Source organism: Cornus florida, unplaced genomic scaffold (genome assembly GCF_030987335.1).
Source record: "Cornus florida cultivar Cherokee Brave unplaced genomic scaffold, ASM3098733v1 CherokeeBrave_3.0.0_Hap2_Chr11, whole genome shotgun sequence".
NCBI classification, from domain to species: domain Eukaryota; kingdom Viridiplantae; phylum Streptophyta; class Magnoliopsida; order Cornales; family Cornaceae; genus Cornus; species Cornus florida.
Window position 1 is genome coordinate 64,597,536 of NW_026775581.1, and position 18,401 is coordinate 64,615,936.

Here is an 18,401-nt window from a genome sequence, read left to right on the forward strand (position 1 = left end):
TTACATTAATTAATTGGACCAACTCGTCTACAAGCCCAACCCACCTTACCACTTGGAGTACCCAATTGGTCTCTTCTCTTCTTCTTCATTACTCGGGTCTATTATGCACAAAGTGGATATAACCAAATTTCAATTTTCGAGGTCTTCTTGGGTCAGCTCTGGGTCTTGGCCTTTCACCCTTCAATACTGTCAGGCTCCAGTTGCCGAAATTCATGCGAGAACTCGACACAGGGTCAGTATATCTTATTATACCTTTTCAATCTTTTGTTCAATACTTCAATTTGATCTGTTATCGATCTATAATTCTATATGCTTATGTGTGTGTATATATATATATATGTATATGTACGTAACTATGTATGTGTGTATGCCTGAATTTAATGTGACGGGTCATCTTTGATTTTTATGTAGTATTAAAAAGTCATACGAGTACAAGCAGTTGAAGAGGAATACGAGTTGAAGCAAATGAAAGATATGGCTGCAGCTAGAAAGAGATGGGGGAGCCATGGTATTTTTTACTCAATTACAAGCAATTACTAATTTACTACTAAGATTTTTTATAACTTTTTTTTTTTTCCCATATCCTCGATATCATAAATTCGGTCAGGATCAGGGTTAGCATATGATTCATTTATTTTTCTGGACTTTAATTTTGAGTTTGAATTTTAAATTAAATTAAACATAGATTTTCTTCAGAAGATCCTTACCGAATCCAGGTCAGGTTTGAATAGAGATGTGTACAAATTATATTTGGTAAAGGCTTGAAGGAGACTAATCCATATACTAAAAAAACAAATTTTAAAAATTACCGATAAGGAAACCAAATAAAATCACCGCAAATTCTATGCCTAAATACATGGGTAAATAGGGTCAAATCCCATGATTTTAGACTATATCTAGGCTAATTCCATGATTCTAGGCTAACATATCTCGGCTAGTTGCCTAGATTTCTGAGACTCCTAACTTGGGTCTAGTTGCCTAGATTTCTGAGACTCCTAACTTGGACAATGCACTCTTAAATTTGGATAATGTCTGGCGGGTAGACTTGTTGTCACTGTAAAGTAAGAATGGAAGTGACACCAGACGGCACAAGTTTGTCATCAACATTTTCAGCTATAACAACTCCCACACTTCAAGAGCCACATCCATATACTCTGTCTTTGCACTCGATCGGGAGACAACAACTTGCTTCTTACTGTGCCAAGTAATCAAGTTGTCACCAATAATAGTACACTAGCCAAAAGTTGACCTCTTACCTAAAATTGATCCTGCATATTAGCATGGCTTCAACCCTTAAGTGACCATGATTGACAAACAAAATAATGTGGCCAGGTAGCGAAGGACCCGAATAGCTGCACCAAAATGAGGGGTGCGAGGAGAGTACATGAATTGACTCACTACACTCGCGGCATAGCAACGTCAGGTTGAGTCATGGCACCTATGACTCGACTTACTCGCAAGGGAATCAAGTTTGTATGGAATGAGGCTTGTGAGCTAACCTTTCGGGAGTTGAAGACCAGATTAACTACGGCTCCAGTTTTGGTGATTCCTGAACGTGGTTTGGGTTATGTGATCTATTGTGACGCTTCACGGGATGGTTTTGGTTGCGGCTTGATGCAGACGGAACGGGTGGTTGCTTATGGGTCTAGACAGTTGAAGACTCATGAGCAGAACTATCCGACTCATGATTTGGAGTTGGCGGCAATGATTTTCGCATTGAAGGGATAGAGACATTACTTGTACGGGGAGAAGTTTGAGATTTTCTCCGACCATAAGAGTCTCAAGTATCTTTTCTCACAAAAGGACTTGAACATGAGGCAACGATGATGGGTGGAGCATATGGAGGACTATAATTTTGATTTGCAGTATCACCCAGGAAAGGCTAACGTTGTGGCAGATGCCTTGAGTAAGAAGTCACATGGAAACTTGGCTAGCATTGCCATCCGGAAATGGAAAATGATGGAGGATTTTGCAGAGATGGGTCTGTATTTCAGTGATGATGATGCATCGGCTACTTTGTTTAGTCTTGTGGCTCAACCAACCCTTGTTAGCGGGGTAATTGAGGCACAAAAGCAAGATAATGAGATGGAGTCCATTCGCACATGGATTTCAGGTGGCGAGTCTGTAGATGGTTGGACATTACATTCAGATGGAGGTCTTAGGTTCAAGGGAAAGATGTATGTCCCTTTACCTTGTCGTGATAGTGTCCTTCAGGACTTTCACCATTCTTGACTTACTGTTCATCCAGGTGGTACCAAGATGTATCACAATTTAAGACGTCAGTTTTGGTGGAAGGGTATGAAACGGGATGTTGCACATTTTGTGGCCAAGTGCTTTACTTGTCAACAAGTGAAGGCCGAGCATCAGAGGCCAGCGGGTTTGTTGCAACCATTGCCAGTAGCGGAGTGGAAATGGGAGCACATTACCATGGATTTTGTGGCGGGACTTCCGTGGTCAAAGAAGGGGAATGACGCCATTTGGGTCATAGTCGACAGGTTGACAAAGACAGCTCACTTTTTTGCCTATGCAAGTATCTGATGATGCAGAGAAGCTCAGTAAGTAGTATGTGGGGCAGATTGTCAGGCTCTATGGGGTTCCGGTGTCTATTGTTTCGGACAGGGATCCACGGTTCACTTCAAATTTTTGGCAGGGTTTTCAGGAGGCTCTTGACACAAGGCTTCATTTTAGCACGGCATTCCATCCCTAGACTGATGGTCAGTCAGAACGTACCATTCAGACATTGGAGGATATGCTACGAGCTTGCATCTTAGATTTTGGAGGCACTTGCCCTTGGTAAAGTTTGCCTACAACAACAGTTATCAGGCCAGCATTGAGATGGCACCTTTCGAGGCATTATATGGAAGACCTTGTAGATCTCCAGTTTGTTGGACCGAGGTGGGAGAAACAGCTGCTTTGGGTCCTAACATTGTTATTGAGACCACGGAGAAAATCAAGTTGATTCGACAACGGTTGGTCACGGCTCAAAATAGGCAGAAAAGCTATGCTGACAAAAGGAGGAGACCTTTGTCTTTTGAGGTGGGAGACCATGTTTTTCTCAAGATCGCTCCACGCAAAGGATTACTGCGTTTTGGGCGAAGTGGGAAATTGTCTCCTAGGTTCATTGGGCCATTCGAGATCTTGGATTGCGTTGGTGAGGTTGCGTATCGCTTGGCGTTACCCCCACATTTAGATAAGGTTCACAATGTATTCCATGTTTCTATGTTGAGGAAGTATGAGCTAGATTTGTCACACATTTTGAGGTGGGCCGACATTGAGGTTGATGAGAATGCAACTTACGAGGAGGGGCCAGTGCAGATTCTCGACACTAGGGAGCAAGTGTTAAGAAACAAAACCATTCCATTGGTCAAGGTTTACGGAGGCATCACGGAGTTGAGGAGGCTACCTGGGAACGGGAGGAGGAGGTTCGCTCCAAGTACTCGGATTTGTTCGCGACTTGAGGTATGACCTGATTTCGAGGACGAAATCCCTTTAAGTTGGGGAGGTTGTGATGACCAAGTCTTATTTTTATTTTCTTCCTTTTTTATTTTATTTCTTTTTATTGCATTTTGTTTTGTTGTGGGGCCTAGGTTGACTAGTGGGTAAGATATGTGTGGATGGGAATGTGTGTGATATGTATATGTGTGTTTATATAGAGAGAGAAAGTGGAATAAAAGCCCAAAAATCCTCTCTCTCTCCTACTTCACTGACACACTTTCTTCTCTCTCCCATTATTTTATTTTTCATTTTACTTCAACCATTTCTCCACCATTTCACCTCCAACCTTTGAGATTTTGAGCTTGCATAGAAGGAAAATTGACAGGGACTACGAGAGGAACAAAACCCCTCAATCAATTTTGGATTTGGAGCACATTTTTCTTTTGGAGTAGCTAGGGTTTGCTCCTAGCTTGAGGTAGGGGTGTATTGTGCTTATAACCTAGGAGTTCTTGGAATTTTATGACCATTGTGTGAGTTATGCATATACTTGTGTGTGTGGGTTTAATTAGAGAGCTTATATAATGATTTAATTGCTTGTCCATAATGTTTTATTGAATTTTTATATCAATTTTCATGTGTAATATGTTATTTGTTCCATTGTTGATATTGTTGATGTTAATTAAAGTCCTAGATCTTAATGTGTAAAGTGCCTTATATTTTGTGTTTATTCATGGAATTATCATGTATTTGTTATTTTGTGAAGGTTAATTTTGAAGATGTATATTTCTATGATGATGTTAAACTTTTACACACTTGAAATTTGATATAATGATAACATGAATTTAAATGACTTTAAAATACCCAATTTGTTGACATTGCATCAAAGAGTATGCCATTATAGTGATTTGGACCATAGGACATGGATTATGTGATTAGTTTAATTTATGTGCGCATGTGAAGTGCAATTTGGACATATCATGGTATATGGATTATTTTGTGTACTTGTTTGTTGATTTTGGGAGATACTCGGGGGTTGTTATCTTGAGAATGCGAGGGCTCGGCGCTCGCGGGTGAAACATGAGTTTCCCCACTTTATATTGGCTAATTGGTTAGTTTGCGGCAGACTAGTAATCCGAAAACGACTATTTTTATTTAGGCGCATAGCATGGCTATGTGATCAGGAGTGTGGGTGTGTTCCGAGTTATCCTGTTAATTGATTTCGACTTTTATTTTCAAGTTAGCATTTATGTGTTATTGCAACTTGTGAATTTATGTACATTACACTATATTATTTATGTTTGTCTTGATGAATGAATTAATATTATTTATGCTAGACTAGGATGATCCTATTTAGGTTCCCCTTGAGACTAGACGTTAGGGAGCATGTTTTGTATGACCATACAATGTTTGTAGAATTTTGAGAAACCCAGTTTATATTCATGGGACATTCCTACGGAGCAATTCGTTGCTTACCCCGTTGATTCTTATATTTTTCAGGAAAGGGCATTGCCCAAGAGGAGGTTCCTCATCCCTAGCTTGATTGGGATCTTGATAACATTTTTGAGCTACTTGTGATAATTGTGACATCCATTGTGTAGTTTACTTTTGGACTTGTATTTTGGCACAGTGTATTTTGGATATTATATTTGATGACATGTTTGTAATATTCTTTTGGAGGAGGGAAATGACGTAGGAACTCACCCATCTATCTTTTGGAGTTTTTATAGAATTTTCTCTTTTATCTTTACTCATGTAATCCCTTAACATTATTTCTCACCTTATGGATTGTAATGAGGCCATGGTGGCCATGACTTATATAGTGGGATTGAACAATTATTGTTTAAGTTGTGTACATGTGGGTTCATTTGGATAGTCTAATATAAATGATTAATTAATCATGCTATTATTTCTTTTATGAAACTATTATTATTATTATTATTATTATTTATGTGGTGGATGACACCGGTTTTCTCCAATTAATTATTTATTTACTCAAGTGAATATAATTAATTAATTATTTATTTAATTATCTATTTTTATTATTATTTTTTTTCTTCGCGACCCGAGTCGTGGAATTTGGGGCGTGACACTAACACCCTTTGTAAGAATGTCTGGCGGGTAGACTTGTTGTCACTGTAAAGTAAGAATGGAAGTGACACCGGAAGGCACAAGTTTGTCATCAACATTTTCAGCCATAACAACTCCCACACTTCAAGAGCCACATCCGTATACTTTGTCTTTGTACTCGATTGGGAGACAACAACTTGCTTCTTACCGTGCCAAGTAATCAAGTTGTCACCAATAATAGTACACTAGCCAAAAGTTGACCTCTTACCTAAAATTGATCCTGCATATTAGCATGGCTTCAACCCTTAAGTGACCATGATTGGCAAACAAAATAATGCGGCCAGGTAGCGAAGGACCCGAATAGCTGCACCAAAATGAGGGGTGCGAGGAGAGTGCATGAATTGACTCACGACACTCGAGGCATAAGCAATGTCAGGTCGAGTCATGGACAGGTAGATGAAGTTCTCAACTAGCCGTTGATAACATCCGACAAAACTACCCCTCAGAATTAATCCATCGATGATTCTGCTCAATCAAAGAATCAACACGATAAGCGCCAAGTTGGCCAGAAGCATGAAGCAAGCCAAGAACGTACTTACGCCGAGAGATGAAAATGCCAGCCTAGGAACGACCCACCTTAATGCCCAAGAAGTACCGAAGGGGACCAAGATCCTTAATCTCAAATTAGCAGCCAAGATAGCTCTTAACCTCAGCAATCCCGGTAGTGTCATCTCTAGTAAGAACAATATCATTCACATACACAATGAGAGCAACTATCTTACCACCTGAATGGCATAAGAACAAGTTATGATCAGTTGCACTCTGATGGAAACCAAACTGGACCGTGGCAATGCCAAATCGATCAGACCAAGCTTGAGGGGATTGCTTGAGCCCATACTAGGAGCGACAAAGGTGAGAAACCATCCTAGAAGGAGCATGCGTGGCAATGCCCTATCTGGAATATGCTTAACTGCAAACACCCAACGACAGCCCACAACCTTTCATTGTCATTTCTTGTTTCTATCTTTTTACCATCTCATAAATTCCTCGTGTTCTGATTGGGCAAACTAGTCTGCAGGGTTTAGATGGGTTTCTTGGATGGGTTGAAGGAAGAAGACAGATACGAGTTTCGTTCAGAGTGGACAAGTGCACATATTGGTTGGGTGGTGTTGGAATAAGAAGCCCGTTCTCTTGCCATCCACATTTTACCATTGGACGTTTCAGCCTGGGATTATAATTCCAGTGATGAGGTATCTGGTAACTCCGCCTCTGTTCTTTACACAGCCAGTCCAAAGCTCGGATAAAGGAGTAGGGTTGCATTAGGTAGCTTGTCAGCCAGCGTAAAAAAAATTCATGTCTAATATGAACATGAATCCTATGAATACGGAATGGAAACATCATGTAGCCAACCCCAAATAGTTGGGAAAAAGGCTTGGTTGTTATTGTCGTTGTTGATAATGGTGATGATGATGAGGTATCTTGTATTGTAGGTGATTTGATTAAAGTGGAATTCCATATTCCAAATTACTGCAGTCGCTTGGACTCATTAAGCTCATTATAACAGTGATGTTGTTTCATTTTGTCTTTTGTGTTGATTGAGCTCTTAATATTATATCATTTGGGTAGATCACCTTGACAGCATCCTGTATCCAAGTGCAATTTTTCTTCAAACTCTGCGTTCAGTATAGAATTACATTCCAACATCTCTCCATCTATATCAGACAAGATGACTGTAACACAAACAAATGTGAAAAGTAAGAAAAGTTTCATTTTAGGAATTTAGTTCATATTATCTAATTCACAATCCAATAATGCTTTAAGTTAATAATACTTGGTCTATATTTACACACTCTTTCTAAATATGTTTTATTTTTGAAAACAGGAAACATGCAACAAACATGACATGTAAAATGTTACACTAGCAATGACATGGTGTTGCAACAGCAAGGAGAGGTATTCTTCTGCGGATTGTAACACCAGGGCATTCAGTCATGTCCAGATGTTCTCTCTTGGCTCCATCAGGCAATGCCCAATTGAACTTGTGCATTAGATTTGCTAGCACAAACTCATTGGTGACCATTGCGAAGGAGGTCCCTGGGCAGCCCCTCCTACCAGCTCCGAATGGAGTCAATTCAAAGTCATGCCCTCTGAAATCTATAGAAGAATTCATGAACCTCTCAGGCTGAAACTCTTCAGGTTCAACCCATGACACGGGGTCTTTTCCGATTGCCCAAGCATTGATCATAACCATTGTTCTGGCTTCAATGTCATAGCCCATTACTCTTACATCTTCACTTGCTTCACGTACGATTAATGGGATAGGAGGATGCAAACGAACAGTTTCTTTGATCACTGCTTTAAGATAGTTCATTTCCTCCAGATCATCAGCTGTTATTTGTGGTTTGCCTTTAAGAATCTCTCCCACTTCATATTGCACTTTATTCATGACTATGGGGTGTCTTAATAGCTCTGTCATTGCCCATTCTAGGACTGTGGCGGTGTTATCAGTTCCTGCAGAAAAGGTGTCCTACAAGAATCAGAAGATAAAATTACTTCATATGGTTAGTAAAGTCTATTCAATATATGCCAGTATCCTTGATTTGAATATACTTGCAACCAGGCACGCACACACACACACACACACACACAATGCATGACAAAGAATTAATAGTCTCAATTATTAAATGATTAACAGCTATATATCAATCAGATTTGTAAGGGTTTGTGCTGAATTGATCTTCTCTTAATACAGCCTAAAGGAACATTTAGATTGGATTACTAATTTGTACAAAGTTCACTATACACTGTAGATAAAGTTCCATTCTGTTTTCATTGGAAAGTTGAGGCTTGTTCAATGCTTTTTGCATTCAAAATTGATCTCACTGGATTGGATTGATCCGCGAGGCTAGTTGAATGATTTTGTAAGACTAGTAATTGGGAAATATCTAGTAAGAGTACTTTAACTGGATTGCTCTAAGTTTGGAAACCTGGTCTTCAATTGAAGTTTCTTCCTTTCTGCTATGAATGCTACTGGATTTAGCATATATTAGAAGCTCTTGGTGAGACTACGCTGGGCCAAGTCCAGGAATTTACCAAAATATATATCTTACAGCTAGTTCTTCTGAGATGTATTTGTTGATTTCTCGCTATTTTCTGTGCAGATGTTTCATTTGTATTCCTTCACTATTTTGTATTGTTTAGCTGATGAGTTGTTTGTATTGTCTTGACTCCGTGGGAGTGTGTGTTGTGTTGTATCTTGCTGGTTCTTTAATAAAATTCTAATTTGCCACACACGCACACACACAGATCCTTACCAAGATGAGAGCTTTGATGCAATCTCTATCAACAGCAGTATTGTCTGTATGGATCCTAAGCAAAATATCAAGGAAATCCTCCCTGCCTTCGTCTTCAACTCTTTCATCGCCATCACTCTTCCTTTTCAGGGCATTCGTACGCTCTTCAACTACTTGCTCCAGGAATTCATCAATCTCATTTGCAACTCTGTCCAATTTAGCATAAAAACCAGTGACATGATTGATCCATGTCAGCCATGGAATGAAGTCCCCAACATCAATGCTGCCCAATAACCCCACGAAATTCTTCAATAGCAGCATAAACTTCTTCCCACTTTCCTCTCCACTGTACTTTCTCCAAACAGCAGCCCTACACACCATATCGTTCGTTAGCAACGTGAATATTTCGCTTAAATTCAATGCCGAGGATGAAGAAGCTGACTCTTCAATCTTCTTCATCTGGAGGGCTGTTTCTTCTTCTCTGACAATATGAAATGACTGGACTCTTTGATTACTTAGAAGCTGGAGCACAAAAATGCTTTTCATCTGCCTCCAGAATTCACCATAAGGGGCCATGGACACTTTGATTACTTAGAAGCTGGAGCACAAAAATGCTTTTCATCTGCCTCCAGAATTCACCATAAGGGGCCATGGACACGTCCTTGTAATCGTAGAGAAGCCGTTTAACGATCTCAGATTTCGGCCTGTTTGAAAAAACAACATCATGTGTTTTCATGATCTCTCGAGCAGCGTCAGCGGACGAGGCGACGAGCGTTGGCGTGCTGCCAAGGTGAATCAGCATGAGAGGCCCATGTCGTTGAGCTAAAGATCGGAGTGGGCGGTGATGGAGCGAGTCCAGTTGGTGGAGGTTTCCTATAATTGGGAGCTTTGGTGGTGAAGGTGGTAGGTGTTTGTTGATAGTAGAGGTATTGAGGAGCCATTTCTTGATGAGGAATGCTATGAATGATATGGGGAAAAAAGAGAAGACAAAAGGATGCAAAAAGAATGAAGTCACTAGCTGCTGCTCCATCAGATGCAGAAAACTAGACAGATCCACTTTGTGGAGATAAGTCCATTCATAGACCCTTGAATTAAAGGGCAAAGAAAGACAAGTCAACTATAGCCTGTTGAGATGTGGCAACAATATGGACATGTGTATGAAGAGAATAACAGGAAGTTTCCCAGCATCAAGATATAAAAAGAATTCCAATATGATATTCAGTTTTAAATTGATCAAGTGTGGCTGTTTTTTATTTGAATTATTCAGGCTTCTAGAACAAAAGGTACTAATTGACATGCCAGTGAGGCACCCAATCAAGTGGAAGTAAACAAATAGGTGAAGTGAGTAGCTGCTCCATCGGATGAAGAAAATTAGACAGATCCTTTTTGTGCGCGCGCACTTGTTTTTAAACTGATGAGTACTTCTTTATTTTTATGGATGGAAAAAATATTCCACACTCGAGGATCTAAAATGTCGCCGGCCAATGAAAATTTCTCATATTCCTTAATAATTGAAATCAATGGTCCACGATTAATTGGAGTAATATGTTGGGTTAAGGGCGGAAAACGCCCCTAAGGTATACTCCTTATATCAATTTCATCCCCTATTTTAGAATGTGTGTTTTTATCTCCCTTAATCTTTCAAAAATGTATATGATTTGTGATATCTGTGTAGCTTTTCAGTATCATTTCTTGTTTCCACTTTTTCACTGTCTTATAAATTCCACTTGTGTTGTCATTGGGGAAAACTAGACTGCCGGGTTTAGATGTGTTTCTGGGATGGGTTAAAAGAACCAGATGGACACGGGTTTGGGTCAGGGCGGCCGGGTTCCCATATTGGCTGGGCAGGGTCTTCGTAGGAGGTCTGTTCTCTTTTGCCATCCACATTTTACCACAGAACTTTTCAGTCGGGGATTTTAATTCCAATGATGAGGTATCTGGTATTGTAGGTGACTTGCTTAAAGTGAAAGTCCATATTTCAAGCTACTGTAGTCTCTTGAACTCATTAAGCTCTTGATGTTTCATTTTGTCGCTTGTGTTGATTGAGCTCAGTGCTATATCATTAACTGGAAAAATTATTCACGAGGTAGATCACCTTGACAGCTTCCTGTATCCAATTGCAATTTTTCTTCAAGCTCTGTGTTCAGTAAAGAGAAATACATTTTTGACATTCCTCCATCTATACCAGACAAGATTAGTGTAACACAAACAAATGTGACAAGTCAGAAAGTTTTTTTTTTTCGGATTTTAGTTCATATATAATTCACAATCCAATAATGCTTTAAGCTAATAATAGTTGGTCTATGTTTACACAGTCTCTTTCTAAATATGTTTGATTCTTGAAACCAGGAAACATGCAACAGATATGACACGGTCACATTTTACACTAGCAAGAACATGGAGTTACAACAGCAAGGAGAGGTATTCTTCTGCGGATTGTAACACCAGGGCATTCAGTCATGTCCAGATGTTCTCCCTTGGCTCCACCAGGCAATGCCCAATCGAACTTGTGCACGAGATTTGCTAACACAAACTCATTGGTGACCATTGCGAAGGAGGTCCTCGGGCAGCCCCTCCTGCCAGCTCCAAATGGAATCAATTCAAAGTCATGCCCTCTGAAATCTATAGAAGAATTCAAGAACCTCTCAGGCTGAAACTCTTCAGGTTCAACCCATGAAACGGGATCTTTTTCGATTGCCCAAGCATTGATCATAGCCATTGTTCCAGCTGCAATGTCATAGCCCATTACTCTGACATCTTCACTCACTTCACGTACGATTAATAGGACAGGAGGATGCAAACGAACAATTTCTTTGATCACTGCTTTAAGGTAGTGCATTTCCTCCAGATCATCAGCTGTGATGTGTGGTTTGCCTTTAACAATCTCTCTCACTTCACTTTGCACTTTATTCATGACTCTGGGATGTCTTAATAGCTCGGTCATTGCCCATTCTAGGAATGTGGAGGCAGTATCAGTTCCAGCAGCAAAGATGTCCTACAAGAATCCAAAGATAAAACAACTTCAGATGGTTAGTAAAGTTTGTTTAATAGATGTGAGTATCCTTGATGTGAATATCCTTTCAACTAGCCATAGTGCACGCGCACACACGCACACACAGTGCATGACAAAAAATTAGTATTCCATTGCTGTTTTCTGATGCAGATGTTTCATTTGTATTGTTTTATTAATGTTTCTTGTTTAGCTGATGAGTTGTCTGTATTGTCTTGACTCCGTAGGAATGTTAGTGTTTTATCTTCTGGTTCTTAATAAAAGTCTAATTTGTCACGCAGAGAGAGAGAGAGAGATCCTCACCAAGATGAGAGCTTTGATGCAGTCTCTATCAATGGAAAGACCAGCAGTACTGTCTTTATGGATCCTAAGCAAAATATCAAGGAAATCCTCCCTGCCTTCCTCTTCAACTCTCTTATCACCATTATTCTTCCTTTTCAGGACATTCATATGCTCTTCAACTACTTGCTCCAGGAATTCATCAATCTCCTTTGCAACTCTGTCCACTTTACCATATAAACCAGTGACATGATTGATCCATGCAAGCCATGGAATGAATTCCCCAACATCCATACTGCCCATTAACCCCATGAGATCCTTCAATAGCTGCGTAAACTTCTTCCCACTTTCCCCTCCACTGTACTTTCTCCCAACAGCTGCCCTAAACACCACATCATTTGCTAGCAACGTGAATATTTCACTTAAATTCAATGCTGAGGACGAAGAAGATGACTCTTCAATCTTCTTCTCTGACAAAATGAAAAGACTGAACTCTTCTTTTACTTAGAAGCTGGAGCATAACAATGCTTTTCATCTGCCTCCAGAATTCACCATAAGGGGCCGCGGACACGTCCTTGAAATCGTAGAGAAGCCGTTTAGCTATGTTGGATTTTGGCCTGTTTGAAAAGACGATATCATGTGTTTTCATGATCTCTCGAGCAGCTTCAGCAGATGAGGCGATGAGTGTTGGTGTACTGCCGAGGTGAAGTAGCATGAGAGGGCCATGTCATCGAGCTAAAGATCGGAGTGAGCGGTGAGGGAGGAAGCCCAGTTGGTGGAAGTTTCCTATAATTGGGAGCTTTGGTGGTGAGGGTGGTAGATGTTTGTTGATAGTAGAAGTATTGAGGAGCCATTTCTTGACGAGGAATGCTATGAATAATATGGAAAGAAAAGAGAAGACAAAAGGGTGCAAAAAGAATGAAGTCACTAGCTTCTCCATCAGATGCAGAAAACTAGACAGATCCACTTTGTAGATACAAGTACATTCATGGACCCTAGAATTAAAGGGCAAAGAAAACCAATTCACCTATTGTGTGTTGAGATAGGGCAACAAACATCAAGAGCAAGACAAGGAGCTCAAAAAGCTTAGTAGTATCCTTTTACTGCTTCCAGAAGCAAAACATGTATATGTGTATGAATAGAATAACAGTAACTCAGGAAGTTTTCTTTCCAAGCATCAAGCTACGAGAAGCATTACAATAGGATATTCAGTTTTTAATTGATCGAAGTGTGGCTGTTTCCTATTTGAATTATTCAGGTTTCTAGAACAATAGGTATTTGACAGGTCAGTGCACCACCATTCAAGTTGAAGTAAACAATATGTTCCTTCAGATGCAGAAAACTAGACAGATCCCTTTTGTGCGCGCGCGCATTGGTTTTTAAACTAATGATCGACTTCTTTGTGTGTGCCCATGTGAAAACGCTTTTATCATGTGGATCTGTATGCATTTTAAGCATAAGGTTATCATGACATCTGCGCTAGATGTTGATGCTTAACATTATTATCATTATTATTAAGAGAGTAGTGCATAAACCCCCCCCCCCCCCCACCCCCCCCCAAAACTATGGGGGTTTCGCAAGTTACCCCTAAACTACAAAACTAGACAGATCCCTTTTGTGCGCGCGCGCATTGGTTTTTAAACTAATGATCGACTTCTTTGTGTGTGCCCATGTGAAAACGCTTTTATCATGTGGATCTGTATGCATTTTAAGCATAAGGTTATCATGACATCTGCGCTAGATGTTGATGCTTAACATTATTATCATTATTATTAAGAGAGTAGTGCATAAACCCCCCAAACCCCCCCCCCCCCCCCCCCCCCCCCCAAAACTATGGGGGTTTTGCAAGTTACCCCTAAACTACAAAAAAACCTCTTGTGCTTTAATTTTGTTGCAATTAAATCCACCAGGTTAATGACCGGTGCCGGAAATTCTAAAAGACAAGTATACCCTTAAAATAAAGGATGTAGTTTCAAGTTTTAAACACCATGCCTCCTCCTTCGACCTCAACCTCGTAGCCGCCGCCTCCGTGCCGTCGCTGCCGCCACAACACTTTTTCTCTCTCTACTCCAATCCGGAAAGAGAGAAAGCGATTACAAATTTACAAACAACATACTCTGATTCATTCACTCTCATCTGCAATTGAAATCACACATAAACATGCACACACAAAACTGTAATTTATTGTAAATTATTCAAATGCATTGGCCTCCAAGAAGGCACGAAACAAGTAATTCAATTGAATATGAGTTGTCGTCGTCACTTTTGTGTGATTGTGTCGGTGGATCTGATGTTGAGAATTAGTGGGGTGGGGGAAGAAGAGGATTAGGGATTTCATGGTTCTAGGGTTTTGAGAAGAGGGGGCTGCAGAGGCGACAATGCAACTACACTTCTCACCGAGCATGGGTAGTATTACGATATCGAGCAACAATGGGTTTGACAACAGCACCATCATCCTGGTCGAACTCACCACAGAGACGAGCTTCTTGTTGCCCGTCGGTGCCGTGCCTTTGCACCACCCGCCAGATCCACCGGCTATGTCACACTTCTCTGCATCGTTGCGCCAGCCCATCGTCGTCACCGCCTTGCCCACCTTGCTCGCCGATCCATTCCACCGTTCGTTCTAAGCTCACCGGCTCATGCCGCCATTTCCATAGCTGAACCATCCATAGCCGAGCACCCCGCCGTCCGTGTTTCGAGCACACAGCCGTCCACAGTTCACTGCTGAGCCCCCTTGAGCTCGTCGTTGCCTCCATCTGCAGCCAAGCTTCTTCTTTACGGCTTAGTCAACCGAGAGCCAAGTCCTCCGTGCACAAGCCGCCATCATCCGAGGTCGAGCCATCCCGCCAAGTCCCTTCTTTCTCTATGGTCTCTTCTTTCTCTCTAGTCTCTTCTCTCTCTGTCTCTCCCCCCGCTCTCTGGTTTGGGAGTGCTTAAAGGGTGTAATTGTTACAAGAATAAGGGGCTTTAGTGTCTTTTCAAGCTCATAAGGGTATTATAGTAATTAAAATTATAGTGTATATGACGTCGTCACTTTAATGGTAAGATCTGACCAGAACAATGACGAATCCTACCCGAATAGTGATGGATGGAGTGATCTGCAACAAATTTGTATAATTTAGGGGGTTTATGCAATTTTGATAGTTTAGGGGGTTAGTTGCAAGTTTGCCGATAGTACATGGGTTTTTTGCACTTTTCTCTATTATTAATGTTGACTGAATTTGTTCTTATGGTATTTGAACCTTTAGCCTCCTCTAGAGGTGCAACTTCACCGCATTTATATTGAAATTTTATTCTCCATTTTGAATTTCAAAATTTTAAATTTGAATTTCATCATTTTATGGATTTCAACACTAAAGTCACCATTTTTGAAATTTTAAATTTTTAAATGATGAATATTATTATTTTTGTAGGGCGAGTAAAAGTATATGAAATTTCACCATGATAATGATGAAATTAATTGTTGAAACCAAAATAATTGGGAAGGACTTTGAATACCACTTCGGAAGCTAAATAAGGTAGCACTAAATACCAAAATTTGGGCTGGTCTTTATAATGGATAGGATAAATATTCACATTCTTTCATGCATTTAGGCCCAGTTTGGAAAAGAAAGGTAATGGAGAGAAATTGTATATTTGGTATAAATTTTTAAAGGAAAAGAAATGAAATGGAGGGATTTAGAGAGATACAAATTAGGCATGGTGGTGAGTAGGTTTTGTTATGTTACCAAAAATGAAAGGAAATGGAAGGAAAGGATTACAAAGTTTGGTGAAACTTTTCTAATACCATTTTTGCATCTTTTTATTAGAGGTGGACAAATAATCCGTGAATTCGATTCGATCCGATCCGATCTTCGGATTGCTACACCCACGGATAGATGACGGATTCAAAAAAATTGAATCTGTAACTCACGCATTGGGCTATTAAAAGTCCAATCCGATCCGATCCATGAGTCCGGTCCGATCCGATCTGATTTGTGAAATTTATACATATATTTTCAAATAATATATTAATTAATTTAATTAGTTAATGATAATTTAATGGATTCTAAGGATATATTAGTTAATAATTATTTAAATATATGAATCAATATAAATAAATTAAAATTTTATCTATTGGGTTATGGTTAAAACATAAATAAATAATAAATAATAATAATAATAATAATAATGGATAATTTAGATAAAATCCAATCCACAGATTCAATCTGATCTGATCCGTTATCACACGGATCTGATTCGTGGAATAACGGATCGGTGGCGGATTAAGATTTGCCTAATCCGTTGGGAACGGATCAGATTAGGATTGATGCCTAATCCGATCCGTGACCACCCCTACTTTTATAATAGACAAAATCAAAATACAACACGAGTCTTAGGACATGTTTTTACTCTCTTTAACCCTCCCTTTGTTTTCAGTTTGAGACTTTGCACAATCATTATATTTAGGGTTAAATGCTCTCAAACACCCCCCCCCCTCTCTGAGGTTTCAGTTTATTGCTCTTGTATTAAACCAGAACCAATTTTGCTAATACACCCCCACGAGCTTTGGTTTATCTTGTTGTGACACCCCTTTCTTCAAATTGATAAAATATAATGCCTAAATACCCTTTATGGTTTTATGTAAATATTATGTCAATTTAATGGACCAAAATAACCCTAACAATTCTTCATGGCGAACCCAAACACCACCACAACCACAGTACCACGGAAGAGTAGAAAACATACAAACCATTGTCACCCCAACCACCGCCACCACACCATAACCACTTGGGAGGGGGAAAAAATAAAAAATAAAAAATAAAAGCCATGGCCATTTTGCAAAGTCATTCCTATAGAATTTACCAAAAAAAAAAAAAAAACCCCATTTTATTTTCCTTCCATTTCTTAGCAACCAAATAGAGAGTTGGTCTAGCCAAAAAAAAAAAAAAAAAAACTCTTTTGATAACCACTCTACCTCTTGACAAATATATATATATATATAGGAATTAAGAAATAGCGCTCCCTCTTCACTTGCCTCACCGTCAAGATCCACCCTCCCTCTTCCCTTGCCTCATGACGTGGCAAATCCTGTTAGGGATTGGCCACCATTGGGCCTTCATCCTCTACCTTTTATTTATTTATTTGTTTGGATAGAAAGAAATACAGTGAACTGTGATAGCGATTCAGGGAGGGGGAGAGAGAGAATTGGGTGTAGGATAATATTATCATTTCACGTCTTATTTGTTTACACAAGTTTAAAGTTAAAATAAAGGTAAGGGTATTATAGTAAAATCAATTTTTTCCTACTTTTCATATGGGTGTGAGAGAAAAAATGGCTGAGGTATAATATGAGTGCAATAAATCCAAACCCGAGGGGGGTGTCAGAGCATTTAACCCTTATATTTATCTTGCTACTTCTTACTTGCATATTTGTCTTTTAAATATGAAAGGGTATAGTGATAAATTCATTAAAATAGTTTCATTTCATTTCTTTCCTCCAAACATTATTAAGGGTTAAGAATCTCATTTTCTTTCTTTTCCCTCACTAATTTACAAAACATTATAGGAGGTTAACAATATTCTTTCCTTTTTCTTTCATAATTAATGTTATCATTTCTTTTCTTTTTCCTCTTGTTATACCAAACATAACCTTAAATGTTATGTTTGGTAAGAAGGAAGGAAGATGTGTGGATAGAAAATAGGAAGGAAAGAACAAACTTCATTTGTTTTGTAGAGAGGAAATAATGAGAGAAATGATAATAAGAGGGATGAGTCATCCTTCATTCTTTATGAATTTTCATCTCTCCAAATGTGGGCGGAGAGGAAGGAAGACAAGTGATAGTATTATGAAAGTTTTGAATTACAATATTATTCTAAATAATATAATACAATTTTAAATTACAATACTATCCTCTATAAATTACAATATTATAGCTATGATGGGTGTAATGGTACAAACAATTAAGATGTATACAAACAATTAACTTTCTTTCCATTCTAACGAACATAATAAAATGTGAATTTATTCTCTTTTCTTCCACCAAACCGAATAAAAAGAGAGTAGTACATAATCTCTTCTCTAGGAATGTCTTATCCATTCCTTCTTATCTCTCTTGCATTCAATTTTTTTTTCTTTCCTACCGAACGAAGCAAAACTATTAGATGTATGGACGGACTTACAGTAGGCACAGTGGGGGTGTTCGTCCCCACTGAATTCTTTTTATTTATATTTCTTACCTATGGTTTTGATTAAATTATAATAACGCCCCCACAAAGTATTTGCTAAAATTCACTATATTTAAACTCGCCCGTGCCAAGTTTTGGATCTTCAAACT

The 18,401-nt window shown here is 39.2% G+C and overlaps 1 protein-coding gene and 1 long non-coding RNA gene across 7 annotated transcripts; one reads left to right on the top strand and one right to left on the bottom strand.

Moving 5' to 3' along the window:
- Window positions 1-112: 112 nt before the first annotated feature.
- On the top strand, window positions 113-13,312 carry LOC132283318 (uncharacterized). Of its 6 annotated transcripts, none has more exons than XR_009471994.1 (5): window positions 113-232; window positions 412-508; window positions 11,145-11,625; window positions 11,731-11,848; window positions 12,087-13,312. It is a non-coding gene; the product is annotated as an uncharacterized LOC132283318 (long non-coding RNA). The 6 variants fall into 6 exon arrangements; XR_009471996.1 differs by having other exon boundaries at window positions 11,731-11,824; XR_009471992.1 differs by having other exon boundaries at window positions 11,752-11,848.
- LOC132283317 (cytochrome P450 71A8-like) lies at window positions 7,308-9,840 on the bottom strand. Its single transcript, XM_059785257.1, has 2 exons — window positions 8,817-9,840; window positions 7,308-8,029 (listed from the first exon to the last, which is right to left on the bottom strand). Exons 1-2 carry the CDS (start codon window positions 9,369-9,371, stop codon window positions 7,421-7,423), a joined length of 1,164 nt encoding a protein of 387 aa, XP_059641240.1. The 5' UTR covers window positions 9,372-9,840; the 3' UTR covers window positions 7,308-7,420.
- Window positions 13,313-18,401: the final 5,089 nt, after the last annotated feature.